Source organism: Platalea leucorodia (assembly GCF_965183815.1).
Source record: "Platalea leucorodia genome assembly, chromosome: 13".
NCBI lineage: Eukaryota > Metazoa > Chordata > Aves > Pelecaniformes > Threskiornithidae > Platalea > Platalea leucorodia.
In genome coordinates this window covers 7,981,884-7,998,061 of record NC_138835.1, presented here as the reverse complement: position 1 = coordinate 7,998,061, position 16,178 = coordinate 7,981,884, and the positions used below count along the sequence as shown (strand labels likewise).

The 16,178-nt window shown below is 41.8% G+C and overlaps 1 protein-coding gene across 1 annotated transcript in view; it reads right to left on the bottom strand.

Annotated features, from left to right (window-relative positions):
* The window catches only part of BCAS1 (brain enriched myelin associated protein 1), a gene marked incomplete at its 5' end in the record, with an annotated part of 54,740 nt that extends 43,881 nt beyond the window's left edge, over positions 1–10,859 (bottom strand). The window contains 6 exon segments of the mRNA XM_082325596.1: positions 5,540–5,621; positions 5,727–5,800; positions 10,619–10,718; positions 10,722–10,727; positions 10,729–10,797; positions 10,803–10,859. Of these exon segments, the coding sequence (XP_082181722.1) occupies positions 5,540–5,621; positions 5,727–5,800; positions 10,619–10,718; positions 10,722–10,727; positions 10,729–10,797; positions 10,803–10,859 (388 nt within the window).
* Between the last annotated feature and the right edge of the window lie 5,319 nt (positions 10,860–16,178).

The following is a 16,178-nucleotide window of genomic DNA, read 5'->3' as shown; positions in this document are numbered from 1 at the left end:
CCTGGCAGCAGCCTAAGCCATGTACTAGGTAGGTGTCTATTTTTGATATTGAATTTGCCCAATTTAAATCCTTCAGATGCTTTCTTAAAACATGCTCCTTTTCCTTAGCCTTCTATCGCTAGTCTGGTTTCAGCAGTTATATGCACCCTCATGGCTAATACTGACACTCAGGCACATATGAAATCAGGTCCTCTGATGTCTTACATTGGCAGCTTCTCACCTCCTGCCATTTATCCTACTGCCTCATTCATAGTGCAAGTAATTTTTAGCTGCTGAATGAGGAACATCTTGAATTGGAAAGGTCTTCAGCATAGACATCTCCTGTAGGCCACTAGCATGTGAACATGCCATAAAGTAAATGCTAGGAGAAAATATTTTTTGATGTTGTTGCTTTTGACAATACAAAAAAAAAATCAGTTTTTTTTAAACTGAACTGAGCAAGCCATTAACTATAAATATGGTTTTAGTATCTGACTATTTTGAATACAAGCCAGTTACAAACAGATATTTTGCTTAGCAATGTAATTATAGTACCACAGCATTATCTTGTTCCCTGGAGTTCAGGTAATTATGGAGACAATAGATTTTAATGGCCATGAAGGAACCATTAAGGGCTACAAGGCAACATTTGGCACTAAGAAGTCCGCCAGTGTAGGCCAGCACAATGGATTGTAATAGCCCTGAATGAATTACTGCAGCAAATACTAGGCTTAAAAATCTAAATACCTAGCAACAAAGAGTGAATTTTCTAATTTACATTTCTGAAATATTTTTATAGATATTGTGTATGTTAATTTTTCCTTCCATTATTTAGAACTGAGTTGGTATCATAATGCTACAGTAGACATCGAATTTTCAGATCTCCAAGTATACCTTGGGCTTGTGTGGGAGACTTCCAAAAACTGGTGTGACAAGACTAAATGAGTGAGTTTGCAGAAGCATCAGAGAGTTCCAAAATAAGACATTTCCCCCCTTTCTTAAAAAAGAAAACACATACTAATATCCTTTTGCAATCTTGCTCAACTATTCCATGCAAATAAGGTTGACGGTACATTTATGCTCTAAGAATAATTTTGTTTCACTGAGTTAACTAGCATTGTTATTTACCTAACAGATTTACTGAAATTAATGGGAATAGGGGAAGAGAAGCTAGCAGCAAGAATGGTAACGATCATTCTTTAAAAAATTAACTAAAATGCATTGTGTTTCACACCTTAGAGGCACACAGAGTTATTGCAATACACCCCCCTCTGTTAGGTACTGGCTAGTAGCAGAAGCTGCTGAATCAGATTTATCCTCTGGAACAAGAGTTGCATCTTAACCGAACTTTTCTTCCTTGTGGAATCTTTCTTTTTATGAGCAGGTCACTGTTTTAATCTGCAAGTAATTGCCACCCAAACACAAACAAAATTTTTCCCATTTTGTCCTCCTGATACATTTCTGCTCTATGTAGTGCAAATCTCAGAGATATAGGGCTTTTAGTTCTGGCCTTCTTCCCTTCACCCATTTTTCACCAAGTACTTATATTACTTAAGGTTCAAAAAGGCCAACACAAAACATTAGGAAAAGTCAGGATCGAATTTGCTATCCTTTTGCTTGCAAAGCAGCATGTCATGAAGTAGCAGTAAGGGCACCGCTCCTATTTAAATAGCATTACAGGAGGAGAAGGTGGATGCTAGCACCCTGTGCAATGTCTGCAGCCCTGATAATCAATAGGAGCAGGAAAGGCAAGTCATGGAAAGAATCCCTACGTCCACACATCTGTCAGCCTGTTTGAGCAGAAGCAGCAAATGTAGGGAACCAGTCACCAATCCGCTCACCCAGATGTGAAGCAGATGGTGACAGAGCTCTTCCAAATAACATTACTTCCTCTGGTCATATTAAGTTAACTCTCTGGATTCTTTTTTCATTATATTAGCAGATATAGATTTCATAGACTCATTTATCAACTATACCATTTAATGCACAGCACATGGTCAGGTCACTGGCAATCACAGAAATGCAAACTAACAAGACAAAGACCACAAACATACATCTAACACTATTCATAAAATCCTCTTGTTTCACTTGCCTTTTTTGCAGCTCTTCTGTCTTCTCCAGAAGTGCTCACTTTATGACCATAGACTACAGTACTATTTCTTGCATTATTTCTTTTTAGAAATACTATCAACTACATTTTCTATAGGAATTTCTATCTCCAAACCCCGCTCGCACTTTTATTTCACCAAGACCTTGATTACATTACACAAACCAGTGATATTTCAGTGGTATCTGCTTTTTAAACATTAATAAAGTTAAAAGATGAGTAATATCAACACAGGACAGTCCAATTTTTCAACTTGCTACTTAAACTGATTTAGTAATTACATTAATTAGGTAATCCATTGAAGTAAATCAATGCCATATGCTTCATTTTATATATTAAGAGTAAAATGTACTCTTGTTTTCTAGGTCTTCAGACAGTGTAAATCATCTGGCTTTTATTTACTTCGCAGAACTCTGCTGGTTTACACCAGCAGAAACACACAGCTACAGGCTTTTATTTTCCAGTAGGCAACCATTTAAACTGACGACTTATAGCTAGATGGCATTAGGAAATTAGCCATGGAACAGAGATTCTGAACTGTAACCAGTACCACCTGCATATTGCCATACCAGTCTTTGATTATTTTTGTCTAAGCTTAGATTTTTCAACTGGATGTAACAGGCTGAGAGGGTTCTCTTAGCAATGAATAATAAAATAATGTTTTCTTTCCTTACAGAGTTGGAGAGAATTGTTGGTTTTTATTGTATTCTGAAAGCAGAAAGCAATCCGATGCAAGGAAAACACTGGTAAAATTAACACAGCTGAATCTGCAGAGATGGGAACTGAAGTAACACTGCTCCAAATGAGCACTGCCTGAATGCTGCTCAAAAAGGCTCCAAAGCCAACAAGACATGGAAGGAGAAATTAATGACGTGCTGAAAGGTGAGGAGAGAGACATGTCTGCGGATGAGAGCAATTGCCCATGAATACGTGGAGATAACTTTTCAAAACTACTTGAAGCCAAATTTTTAATGCTCAGGCCATGTAGTTCACACCAGATTCTCAAGATGTCGACACTGGAAGTGGGGCTCAGCTGCTGACAGGCACCTTTCCATGGGGAGCCCAGGCTGCCACTGGTGTGATCGCTCGAGAACCCGGTTGCTGTCCTGCTACGAACACCACCCAAATAGGTCTGTAATGGGATGCGCTCACCGAGTAGCGATTTACCCATACCCCCACCAACTATTCAACTTCTACACTAACACCCACAGTTTATACATAACAGGGGCATATTGATTTTATTTCATTAGTGTACAGAGAAAGAGAAACAAGTCATCGTCATCCCCTGCAATGCTCTTGTTGGCCTGGCAGTAGTTAAGTAATATCTAACCCATCCTATAACAGGAACAGGAGAGAGGTGGTCAGGGTTATATCATCAGTCTTGTGACACAGTTTGAATAAATTCTGGTAAATAGGACTGATCTCTTGGTAATGATGTTGTCAGCCATGCTGCATTCCCAGCTGTCCCTTATCTAGCTCTATAAATTACTGTGCTATACTCTAAATTCTCTAGAATTTAAACACAGGCAGTTGACACAGTTAAATTTTGTTTATGAATATCTCACTGCAGATTAGACATACTCTGCTCTCTTCAAGAAGGTCTACTACCTTTAAAATGAGAGCAAGGTAGGTTTCTATGTATGAAAGGTACCACTAAGGCCCAGCTCAGGATCAGAAGTGACATTTCACTGCAAAACCTCAGGTCCAGAGGGAATTATGTTATAACACCACCACTGCAGGTATAATGCTTACCACCTTATGGTACTTTTCCCAGTCAATCACTTTTTCTAAATGACAAACAGGACAGAAAAAATATCCCTCCACATATTTGATTGTTAACAAATAATTGTTTGGTATCTTTGAAGTCAAAGCAATGCACCTACTCGAGAACACAGGACCAGAAGTCAGAGAACAAGATGGAAATGTTTAGATGAACAAAAAGGCACTCACATTTCTATCATATCATTTGTCAAAATTGCTACTGAAAGGATCAGAAATATGGTTTCACAAAAAAAAAAAATGCAGAGGTGGTTTCTAAGACTTTACAATCTTGTGGATGAGAACATGTAGCTAGGACGTGGATTTCATTTTGTTTTTAATTTTATTTCCTTTTCTGTAACCAGCTTGCAAAGAATTTCGCAAAGTTTTCTTTTATTAACATTAAACTGCTCAAAACATCCCCAGAAAGCTGAGCGCATGCAGAACACTTCAAAAGAATGTCTTTTATTGCAGTCACTAAAAGAAGTCCTCCCCAAAACAGTTTCCTACTCCCTTCTTTTTTTCTTTGTCACCTTAATACAATCTTCGCACAGTTCTAGCCTGCCTATCTTTAGGCATCATTATTAGGCGGTTTGGGGATAGACCCTTAAGTCTAGGGCACATTGTTGATTTCTTTTACAAACAGAAGATTATAGTGGCTCTCCATAGAACAGCCCAGTTCCTAAATAGTCCCAGAGCTGCGCCCACTGTGACCAGAGAATGGGTTTGGCAAAGCAAAGCAGCCTGATCAACAGCACAAACATTTGCCTCGCAAAGGTTACTTCTCCACAGTAGTTGGGGAATATTTTAAAACTCAAAAAGTTTCGTTTCTAGCCTGCATAAGTTTACTTTTTTCAATACATTGAGTCCCCTTGAGTCCCCCTGTGCGGTTTTTCTTTTTGTTTGTTTGGGGTTTTTTGTTGTTTTTTAAATTATTTTTTATTTTATTTTTTATTTTCTCCTACATCCCCTCCAGACTATTGGTTTCCATACCAGTGGATATTTCAATCTGGCAACAACATCATCCAGTAACTCCCTGCTAGCAGCAGGGATGCCATGACATTATTGAAAGACTATTATTTTGCTCTCCCTTCCAACACATGAACATCTCTCTTATTCCAGTCTTCAAAACAACATTTCATTGCGTCCCCCCAAAGACAAAACCTCACTAACAGGCCACCGATCCTTGCATTGGTGCCATTGCTGCATTATGCCCCTTTCAAGAGCCCCAATTTGTGCCCCTTGCAGCAGTGATTCTCCAAGGCTCATTAGAGGCACTATTTCCACCAGAGCCCAAGCAGAAGTAGTCTATCACAGGACACCCTGAGGTTTGTGCAACAACCTGAAAGGCACCAGTGCCAAACCACTCCTGCCCTGTAACACTTCACACTAACAAATCTTCAGTCTATAAAACCACGTTTTGTGGACCAGATGCAGAACCAAATTATTAGAACAATGAAATAAACAGCTTCCAGAGGACTTCAGAAATATTTTCCTATTTTACTCTTTGTTACCTTTAAGCTTTCAAGCTTCTGAAAAAACACATGTACTGATTCACAAGTAAGAGCTGAAGCATGGGCTCATCTTTTAATTTGAGACCATACACCAATATTTATTTTTGTTCCAGTATAAACCTCTCTCTGCCTGTCTGGTGGCAAGAGTAGCGCAAATATGCCACCCTTTCCCAGTACATACCTTCACCATTCATTGCAGGAGAAGGAGCCTGAACAAATGCAACAGATCCATTTTTAATATTGTCAGGAGATTCAGACAGAGCCTGAAACAGCAAATAATACAGTCCTTACTACTGGGTACATCATAGGATTTGAAAATTGCAATATGCAATGGCCAGGGAAGATGAGAGTGGGCAGCTCTTGCTTACCTGATAGCTCTTTACTGTGCATGTATTGTCTTCTTCAGCTCCCTCTGGGACACTCATTGTATTCCCCATAGCTCCTGTAAGGTGGAGGGAAAAAAAACAAACCCAAATAACCCTTTCTTTCTCATTAATATGAATTTACTGCCTAATTCAAATTAAGAGACAGCCAATGGTGACAGACGTTGGCAGGCTGTTTAAGTTCCTAATAAGCCCCACCTGCTTTCCCAAAGGCACCTGCCCCAGTCATCAGTCTGCACCAACCAGTCTTACTCAAACCCAATTATGCAGAGGGGCTCACATCTGCTTACTAAAAATGGTACAAACTAACAAACTTTTCTTGTTTGTTGAAGGAAAACTGGATGCAATCACACCTGCATCATTCATTAGCACTCAGTAGATAGTAACACGGAGTTAGCAGCAGAATAAAGTGAAAAAGACCAAAATATATGAATAAATTACAGCAGCTTGGTGGGGGTTTATATTTTTGTTTGGCTTTCATTTAAAAAAAAGAAGAAAGAAAAGAGGCAGCATGAAAAGACATCATGCATGTGAACTCTGAATATCAGGCCCTGTATGTCCTGCAGTTACGTATAACAAATCCTCTGGGGAAAATCCTCGCCTGTGGCTGTGGAAGTATTTGGCCTGCTCTAGAGAGCTTCACCCGTCCGCTGCAGCCCATAGAATTAACTGAGCTACCTTTCCTTGGCTATTTCGAGCCCTGCCAAGACTGTAGCTGCAGCAAGTCAGAGACAACGTGAAGCAGCCACCGCAGCATTCATCTGTGGTCCTGGATGTGTTTTTTGAGCATCTTGTGTTGCCACAGGTGCAGCACTACTGATACCCAAGCTTGTCAGTTTAAAATGGCTTTCTTATGTTCATACCCACTGGAGTCACAGCTCTGGTACAATCCAGGCATAATCTTAGCTAGTTAATTACTATTAGTTCATTAGATAATTCAACACTTAGTGAAAGTGTTCTGATTTCTTTAAACTTTGTTTCAGGGGCAATGTGTTTGATTCAATTTTAGCATCTTTCCTCTGTACAAGTACACATAAACCTGCTGGGTTGGTTTTTTTTTTTTTTTTTTTTTTTTCTTTTCTTTTCTTTTCCCCTTAATTTAAAATACATTTATGTACCCTCTGAGCTTGCTTTGCTCTAGGACCATAAATTCCTTGGGGCCAAACATACTCCCTGCAACATGGTTGAAGGGCAAACCAGACTGAAGTGAAGAGGAAGGTTCCTATTGACTTTGGCTCGGGATATATATGTATATATACTGTTAAAGCTACACAAAAAAACCAATAAAAGGAGAAACTATTCTGAGCCACCCGTTGAAAGAGGAAGGTCTCTAAAGAGAGGAAGGCAGAGGGCTGGAGCTGGCTCCACCCCCAGTGCTCAGCCTTCTGGATGTCCTGCACAGCCACCATGGGTACCAAGTGCTCTTCTGTTTTATTATTGCTCTGGTTTATGCCTGTATGAATCAATGAAGCTGCAGAGGTATGGATGAGAGCAAGTTCTTTAGTATTTTAATTAAACAACCTTTGGCTATTGGAGAAAAGAAGGAAAAGAGTAGTTTTGCTAAATCATGTTCACTAGAATTTGAATGTGAGAACTGGGGGCAGCTCCCCTTTCAGCCCACAGACCCAAGTGTCTGCTTCCAGTTAGTGTTTACAGAGCTCAGGCTGGTTGTGGTTTTTTCCTAACCCCAATCTACAAACCCTTGCTTTACAGGGATGGTCCAGATCTGGCTTCTGGTTTATGCTGCATCCTAGCTGACGTGAAATCCAAGCTGGGCCTCTCTCCAGAGATGGTTATTGTTCTCTGCTAAGTGCCTAGTGCCGCGCTGGACACTGAACGGCCCCCACTGATGCTGAAACATGAACCGCAGTCGTGCACTGCTGAGAATCGCTGCATAAATAGTGGCTGCAGGACTGAGCCTTGATTTCAGACTGCAGAGTTATTTTACAGGGATTTTATCTTCTCAGCTGATATTTCCACTATAAATCAGAACTTCTGATTTATGTTGGAAAAGAGCCAGCGTTTCCCCATGGACGTACAATGGCCTCTTGTCCTTGCTATGTAATTCTGTTTCCTAGCAACTTTAAGCATTATCCTATCAGAAGAGAAGAAAACAAGATTCAAATCCTACTGCTTAGTCTCGATGGTAAATTTAGTATCTGGTTGAATCTGGAGGATTTACTTTTGTTTTCCATTTACAAGGCCGCCTGGTTTATGCCAGGAGACAACTTAAGCAGAGGACGGAATATTTGCAGGTTACGTACTTCCTTTTTCACGAATGCTGTAAAATCAGTACGTATCTGTGGGGAGTGTGAGAAGCAAATTCTTTTTTTGTTTTTATTTAGACAATGATTTGTAGCTTGATTCTCAGTTACTCCAGTTTCCTGTTGATGCAGCTCTGCTCACATCAGGTAAGTTATCTTTAACTGATACAGAGCAGAGATCGCAGGCTCTGATCTCTGGCGTATTTTACTCTAGGAGGGATTACCCATTCTCTACAATTAAGTTTATAATTGTCACTGAAATAAAACACACACAGTGGTCATGTGGAATTTTTAAAGTTTTTCACTCACCAGAACCCTCTCTCTCTCATAGAAAGCTGGACAAGACTTGGAGGTTATTTTTGCTAAAAATGGGACAAACCTGCTACATAAAGCTCTTGGGAATATGATCCCAAAACACCAAATGCAGTTCTCCACCATGTGCATGTATAATATGTCTGCAGACTTTTTCCCTCCTTGCAACAGTAATTGATTATTGTATTGCACTGATTTTTGCATTGTATGAGCAGTTTTACAACTACCCATTTGGCACGCTCTGGGTGGGCATTCCTCTGGGTGCAGAGCTCACAGTGGCACAGCCTCACAGTCCTGGCCCAGAGCCTTTAGTAAAATTAGGAAGATATATATGTATGGATGCTTCTGCCCTATTTTAGAGAAAAATGAAAGGTCACTGCCACCTATAGACAAAACGGGGTATCAGCAGAAGTGATAATATACACGTAGAAAATGGTATCAAATTTGCAGTTTCAAGTTTCCAAGCAAGTAATGTCACAGTTATTTGCTTCTGCCATCACATCTAGAAATTGCTGCTGCAGAGACCATTGCATCTGATTGCACCCATATGTGGCTCTAGATTTGCATAAACAAGCAACTCCAGCTCGGTCATTAACATGAAATGGTTACATTTTTCCCAAAGTGCTCAGGACTCTAGTTAATATGAACAAATCCATTTTTCTCTCATTTGAAACACCTTCTCTTGAAGCTAAAATTATTAAATATGGAGCCAAGGAGGTTTTCGGAAAAATAAGGGACTCCCACAAGGCTCTCATTTGGTTTCTGTTTTCACCAATGCGTTTACAAAGACTGCCACTTTGAACATGGGCTGCCAAAAGCTAAGCATCAAGACCCATTCTGGCACCCAGCTAAAGTCCTCACACAAACAAATGGATTTTCAAAAGATGCTGAGGACTTCCAGCGTGCAGTGACTTGCCTGAGAACCGCGAGTCTTGGGGAGCCGTCAGGATCTGGCCACACGCTTGCTCCTAGTGGGCAGAATCAGACATTGTCAACCCCTGAGGCCCTCTGTCCAGCTGTGAACCCTATGCTATCTCTTGGGATGCTGACTTGGTGTCTCCATTGGGTGTTTTTGGTACGCCTTGATTATTAATCATGGTTATTTATTAGCGGTACAACCACCAGGCAGGACCTCTTTGTGCCCTTTGTTCTATGTCTGAAAAGCACAAAGCTTGCCTCTGTAGTAAGCTGTGAGTATGGAGCAAACCTCCACCAGCCTGGGAGGTGTTGTTGGCAAGATGTCAATTCTATGAGGGAAGGTTTGACAACATTCACAGGGACAAGACAATTTTGGGGGATTGAGAGAGGAAAAGCAATGATGCTGATGCAAGAACGCTTTTTTCAAAATGAGAAGAAAACCCTTAGAAGTTGAGAGGAACTGGAGTAAGCTCATCCCCATCCTTCGGCTTCCTTTCCAGATACAGATTTTTCAATTAAGTTTCAAGGATATTATCCTTGGGGGGGGAGGCTCATTCAGACCAGCTGGAATGCAGCCTGACTGGTTTAAAAAGGAACATGAACTACCAGCCTCCAGATCAGACGCAGCTCTGAAACAGTTCCTTTCCCAAATTATGCTTCACTGCTTCTATTGTAATGCAGAAAATAATCCAAACGAAAATGGTATTTTTTAGATTTTTCTTAATGTTATATGAACTGTAGTGTGCCCTGACCATGAGCTCAAGGCTTGGTAAAATTCTCCTTCTTCTCTTGCTCTCAAAAATCATTGTTTTGGTACTGGCAGAGTGGTAAAAGCTTTGAAAATGACAAGAGAAAATCACAACAAAATCCGTGACCTACTGTGTACTCTGGCTAAAGCCACATAAGCCTGACCTTTCTAATGTATTGACCAACCTAAAATATTACAATCACCTGTGTCACAGTGTCTATCAATATAAAAAGTACGCAACTAATCCTCACTAAAACTTGCCATGTGTTGTACTTAAATGTCAGAAAAAATAATCAACTTTACTTAGTTCTCTTCGCATCCCATTTCATTATAGATACGTCCACTCTGCAGGTGTTGGGGAAAGACTGACTTAAATAAACTTGCGTATGTTCCAGAGGCAGAGGAAGGACCTAGCACGCATTAATTAATGCAAAAAGCAGCCTGTCTTGTGGCCACAGGGCAAGGACTGGATCCTCTTTAGTACATCCCTGTCCCTCATCCTGCCTCTTGGAAAAGAGGTGAACATGGGGACGTGTCAGTCAGGGTCCAGCCAGAAAGGCAGAAGCTCCTGCTGTGATTCATGTGGAGCCAAGGAAGGACTCATCATAGGATAGGGTTTTAGAAAGTCTCCTTACCTTCCCTCAGTGCAGCTCTCAATTGCTCTCCTGCAGAAAAAGATAACTCAGACACATGTTGGGTATAATGAAACCAGCAGACAAATGCATCTGAGCATTTTCAGTGGCTAAGGAGGAGAAATGGACACACAACAGACAGAAAGGAAGGGACAGGAGAAGGAAGGATTGAGATGACTCACCTAAAGCAAACAAGAAACACCCAAGAGCAATCTGAATAGCAACCTGGCAGCTGGCCGTGCATCCAGGACATGCAGAATTTCAGTCCTTAAGGCTCTAGGGGCAGTTTTTAATACAATTCTTTCAGCCACTCTGCATCGTAGCCAAATGGGAAAAAGAAAATAGTTCAAACATTCACACCCTGGGCTTTCAGGGAGGGAACAGTTCAACAATGCCACAAAGGTGAACAATCCCAGCCTGGCTGGTACAAACGCTCTGTTCAGAAAGCTGATCTTTTTATTCTTGTGTCCTTTTGCAGAAAAAGCCAGCGCACCAAAAGGGAAAATTTATACCAGGCGCTTTAAAGCCCAAACAAAAAAAGCCAAGCACTGGCAGGAGCTCCTTAGTTCATGTAGCACAAGAGCACACACAGGACTAAACTCAAACGAAGGACAGAAGTGGCAGCAGAGGAAGAGCAAAAGCAAAACCCAAGAAAAGCCAAACCAACACCAGCAGCACAAGTTACCTGGGAGAGGGTGGCCGGGGCACCCAGCGCCCCTGGGAGCTGGAGCTGGTCAGGGCGAGGTGCTGCTTGCCCAGCCCCAGCGGCTCTGCCTCTGCCCCTGCCTCTGCCCCTGCCCCTGCCTCTGCCCCTGCCCCTGCCCCTGCCTCTGCCTCTGCCTCCCGCAATCAGCCCAGGGAGTGCTCACAAACACTGGCTGCAAACACACAGAGGGGTGGAGTAGTCCACCTTTCCAGCCCTTCTCGAAATATTTTCTGTTCTTCAGCATTCTGGCTACCCAAACCTGTTCAAGTGCATACTTGACTTTATGGGTTCGGGGCAGCCCAACACGGACGCTCTGTTGTTGGAAATTGCAATGTTGTGCTGAACACCTAAAAATCCCTTCCAAATATGGATTTTTCCTACAATGGCAGAAAAAACCAAAGTACATTTAATGACATGACTGTTTGCTGTAGTCAAGGTGGATCTTAGTATTCTTCCATAATGTGCAAACTGACTAAGTGTTTATATTTTAAACCTGTTGTCACAATGTACTGCTCCCTTACGTGATTCACTAAGCCCATGCTCAGACTGAGGGTGTCTGGAGCACGGAAAGGCTTTTTGTTCTGAGTTTTCACACCACCTCAGCCAATAAAACTTGGTTTTGGGAACTGGGGTTCCCACAGACTGTTGTAATACCAAGAAAAGATTCCTTATTTTATAGTTTGAGAAAGCGATAGCAAAGAGTTGTGAAAGGCTCACACAGGGCGATACCATAAACCAGTCTGGGGACTGGCTGGAGCTCCTGCTGCAAGGCTTCTCCCCAGCACAGTGGGTGACAGCAGCAATGCTGTTAACACTGTCATGATGTGAAGAAACTAAAAGCACAATGTCAACTGCTCCTTAATTATTAATGAAATATCCCGAGGCCACAGGTTCCCAGAAGTTCTCTTTAGGCTTCCTTTCATCCAAGCCTGGTGTACACAGATCACTTGACTGTCAGCTTCAAGTGTTCAAATATATTAATCAGCTTGTTTGAAGTAGCGTGTTGTCCGCACAGTATGTGTCTCAAGATTCAAATAAACTGGAACACCATTGCAATCCCTGCAATCTTTTTCCCTATATACTTGCTCATATTATCCGGATGGCACTTTTATTTCTGTGTTGCTTTATGGTTTTGAATATAATTCTGTTATTAGCCATGATAAAGAAACAGATCTGTAACAAGGGGGGTGTGCTGGCCATGAATGGTGTCAGGTGCTTCAGAGGATGATAAGAAAATACAAGCATGAAAACAGAGCTTCCGAGTACATCCACCAGCTCAGCAGTGCATGGCAGGATGAGTGGATATTCTGATTCCCTCAGGTCTTCAAGCATGAGGTCAAGCAAGCAGCTTTATCATTTTTTCCTTATTTTATCACTTTAGATATTCCAAATCTTTGCCTACAAGCTTGGATGATACCCCACAAGTTCAATTTCATAATCCTGTCCAGAGAAAGAATTTGATTTTGGGAATGGTTTCTGGATGGCACATGTGGTGGTGGCAACAAAACTTATCTGCGGGCTAAGGCACAACATGCCAACCTGGCTGTGAAACCAGTCATCCATTCAGTGACTCTGAACTAGTTTTCATTCACTGGTTTTTGTATTTTTTGGTCTTTCTCCTTAGGTTTAATTATTATAATAAAATAATTTTGAAATGCAAAAGGTAAATATTTCATTCCAGAAATACTTCATTTCTTTAAGAAAATGTCATTAAAATTCGGTATATGTTTGCACTGTATTTTGCTTTCCATGGAGCTATTTGCTCCTAAAAAGTCATCAAACTCAGTCTTAAAAACTTAATGTGCATCATGAAAAAAATAATTTGGATTATCATATACTTCACCTTATGGCATGTGCTGTGAATGTAAGAATAAAAATACTCCTTTTCCTCAAAAAAGGCTATTCTTAGAATTGAGCCCAAACAGATGGTAGTATTGCTGAAGGATGTTTGTACGCTTTCTTTTATTTTCCACAGAATTGTGTTTGCCATTATTCATCCAGGCATTTTTCCCCCTTCATGACTTGAATTGGGCAAGAATAATTTAGATACTTTCAAAAGAAAAGGTCACTGCCTAGCTTTGGGCATTTAACATAAGTGCTTAAGTGAGGGGACAAATCTCCTTTGGATGCTGCATAGGCTGTGCTGTGAATCTGCGTTAATCTGGACAAATCAGGAGGTCGCTGTGACACCCGTCTGAAGTGCCTTTCTCTCTCAAGTCCAATCCTTGAATTTTGGCAACCGAGTTGGATACCTGCAACCAGGCAATGTGAACACTCCCAGTGTCCCCATGTGGCTTTCCACAGTATCAAGGCTATTCGTGTTGAGATCAAAGCCGTTTCTCCCTCCCCTCCTCCTCGTAGCTCATCCTTCTCTGACCTGGCTTGGCGGCACTTACTTACAACAGAAATAACTACAGCAAGTATCAGAGGACATGTCTGTCTGCTGTGACTCCTCCAACATCAGTGCAATTATACTGAGAGCTAATTTGATGTGCAGTCACTGAGATGCTCTTCTTGATTACACTGGTGTAACCTTATTAAATTAGAGAGATCAGAGCGAAGTTTATACTGATTTAATTTTTCCCAGTTATGTGATCCTAATGGACAATTATCCATCCATTCTTTGAGGCATATTTCAGCTCGGGTTTTATTATTCTTTTACAGCCATTTCAAAGACATCCCATGTATTCATGAAGGACAGACCAGAGGTGCACACGGTGAGTTTTGTTTTGCCTCGTGCTCAGGAATTACTTAGCTGGGTGGCCGGGGAGGGAGGATGATGGCCACAGAGGAGAATCCTCTCCAAAGCAGAAGAAACTGGGTGTTTCTTTCATGATTTTTCAGTCATCAAAATGCAATTTTTTCTGTCCAAAATCTCTAATGAAACTGTCACCAAAGAAATCTTTCTCCCCTACAGGAAATGCTCAGCTTGTGCATCTGACAGCTGCGTAAAACTTTCCCTTAATTAATGGCACAGAGCTCCCAACAGTTATGTATGATTAGCCAGCTTCTTTTATTACTGTCCAGAATGAGAGCCAACACCATTCAAATATTGACAATTCAAGAGCGGATTAATATTGGTCTATATTTGCATCTCCTTTTGCTATATGTAGTCTTGAAAGGGGCTGATGTGTAAATTGAAGGTGAGGACTTCCATCTGGCTGTTTCGGTCAAGGTTTATTTAGCAGAGCAGGAGGGATGAGCAGCAATACACCCTGAGCAACGCTAGAGAGTGCTGAGAGAAGGAAACTGCAGGAGAACAGCTGAGTGAAAAAAATCAGGCATAGCTCCAGTCAAATTCTGACAGTTTCAGGCAAAATACAAATGAAGCTTTGACTCAGTCTTTCCCATTTCAGTCCCAAGAGGATGGATGCAGAGAGTCATGGACTTCCTCCTCCTTTCAGATGAGGGAGGACCAGCCCAACATTTGCATTGCTTAATTTACCCCGGATCCCAAGCAGGGAGAGCTGTGTGAGCCACCCAAATCCCGGAGCCAGGCCAGCCCCTGGCAGGACCCACCCAGGCAGGTTTGGACCGACTGCCCGAGGGGTGACACACCAGCCTCCGAGGCTGCGCCCTGCGCTGTTTGCCCTGCGCTGATGGCTGAGTAACAGCCATAAACAGGGATGAGTTGTGAAATAGAAGATGCTTCGTTTACAGGGAAAAATTCCAAGTTCATCGAGTTCAATTTCATTCCTGTCCAAGATGACTGTGGAAAGGGTAAATTGGATATGTTCCTGCCTTCTTTGGTCAGAGAAGCAGGCTGAGGTACAAAGAATCCAGCAGGGTTGCAAGTCTGAAGTAGGTGATTTGGTTCCAGCTTAATCTGAATATCCAAACTACATTTAATATCATCTGAATATCCCAGTGGGAATTTTCCCCAATGAAAATGTTGGCCAAAAGCATCATTTAATACTGTGTTTCAGGGAAGGCTCTTCTGGCAGTGAGAGCTTTTGCACGCTGGCACAATCACTTCAGAAGAAAGGGAGAGACTCTGTCCCGTCCGACACTTCAGTGCAGATGGCAGATGGCAAACAACACAGCAACTCTTAGTCTTCAGATGTAACCTTGCATTTCTAAGAAACTTCGGGTGAGACCTCTGAGGTTCAGATTTGTCAGATCAATATAAGTTCCTTCAGTAACCCACTGTAGAGTAGGTCTCCAGAAACTCAGAGGCAGCACAATGACTGATGTTGTCACAGACCTGGGGCTTCAACAACTGACATAGCCCAAAATAAGATGCTGGCCCTCCTAAACACCTGATCCCTGGGGTGAAATCCATAAGCCTTGGGACAGACATGAGCTCAAAAGATGGTGCGGAGGTAGAGTCAGACACGTCACACCAGCAATGCAAACATCCCCATCTTTCGGAGAGCAGGTGCTGTTTTGAACTAGGCAAAGAAAAGCACATCTGAACTCGTGTGCCTCCAAAACTGAAATGCCTGACTCAGAGTTACAGGGAAAACTGTTTCTGCTTAAGTTCTGCTTAAGTTTTAAGCTTTATTGGATCTGGCTCCTTTACAGTTAGGGATTCCTAGTGATTACTGAAGAATTATGTTTTCAGCAAGTAGGTTTTCCTCACTGTCTCTTATGGAGTCCATATTAATTGTTGAATCTGTCTTCTATTTAGCCAATGCGGTCTGAATGGGTAATGAAAAGGAGAGAATAATTGCTTCAGTGCGGGGAGCTCCAGGGAAGCAGAATCATCAGTAATTATTACCATGCTCCCCATACCTCTCAGCGTGGGGACCGCGAGCGAGGCTGCAGCCTGGGTTACTGTGGTCTCGCTCTGAAATAACTCCACCAAACCCAGTGGAATCCCTCCAGATTCACACTAATGTGAAAGCAGAATTTGGC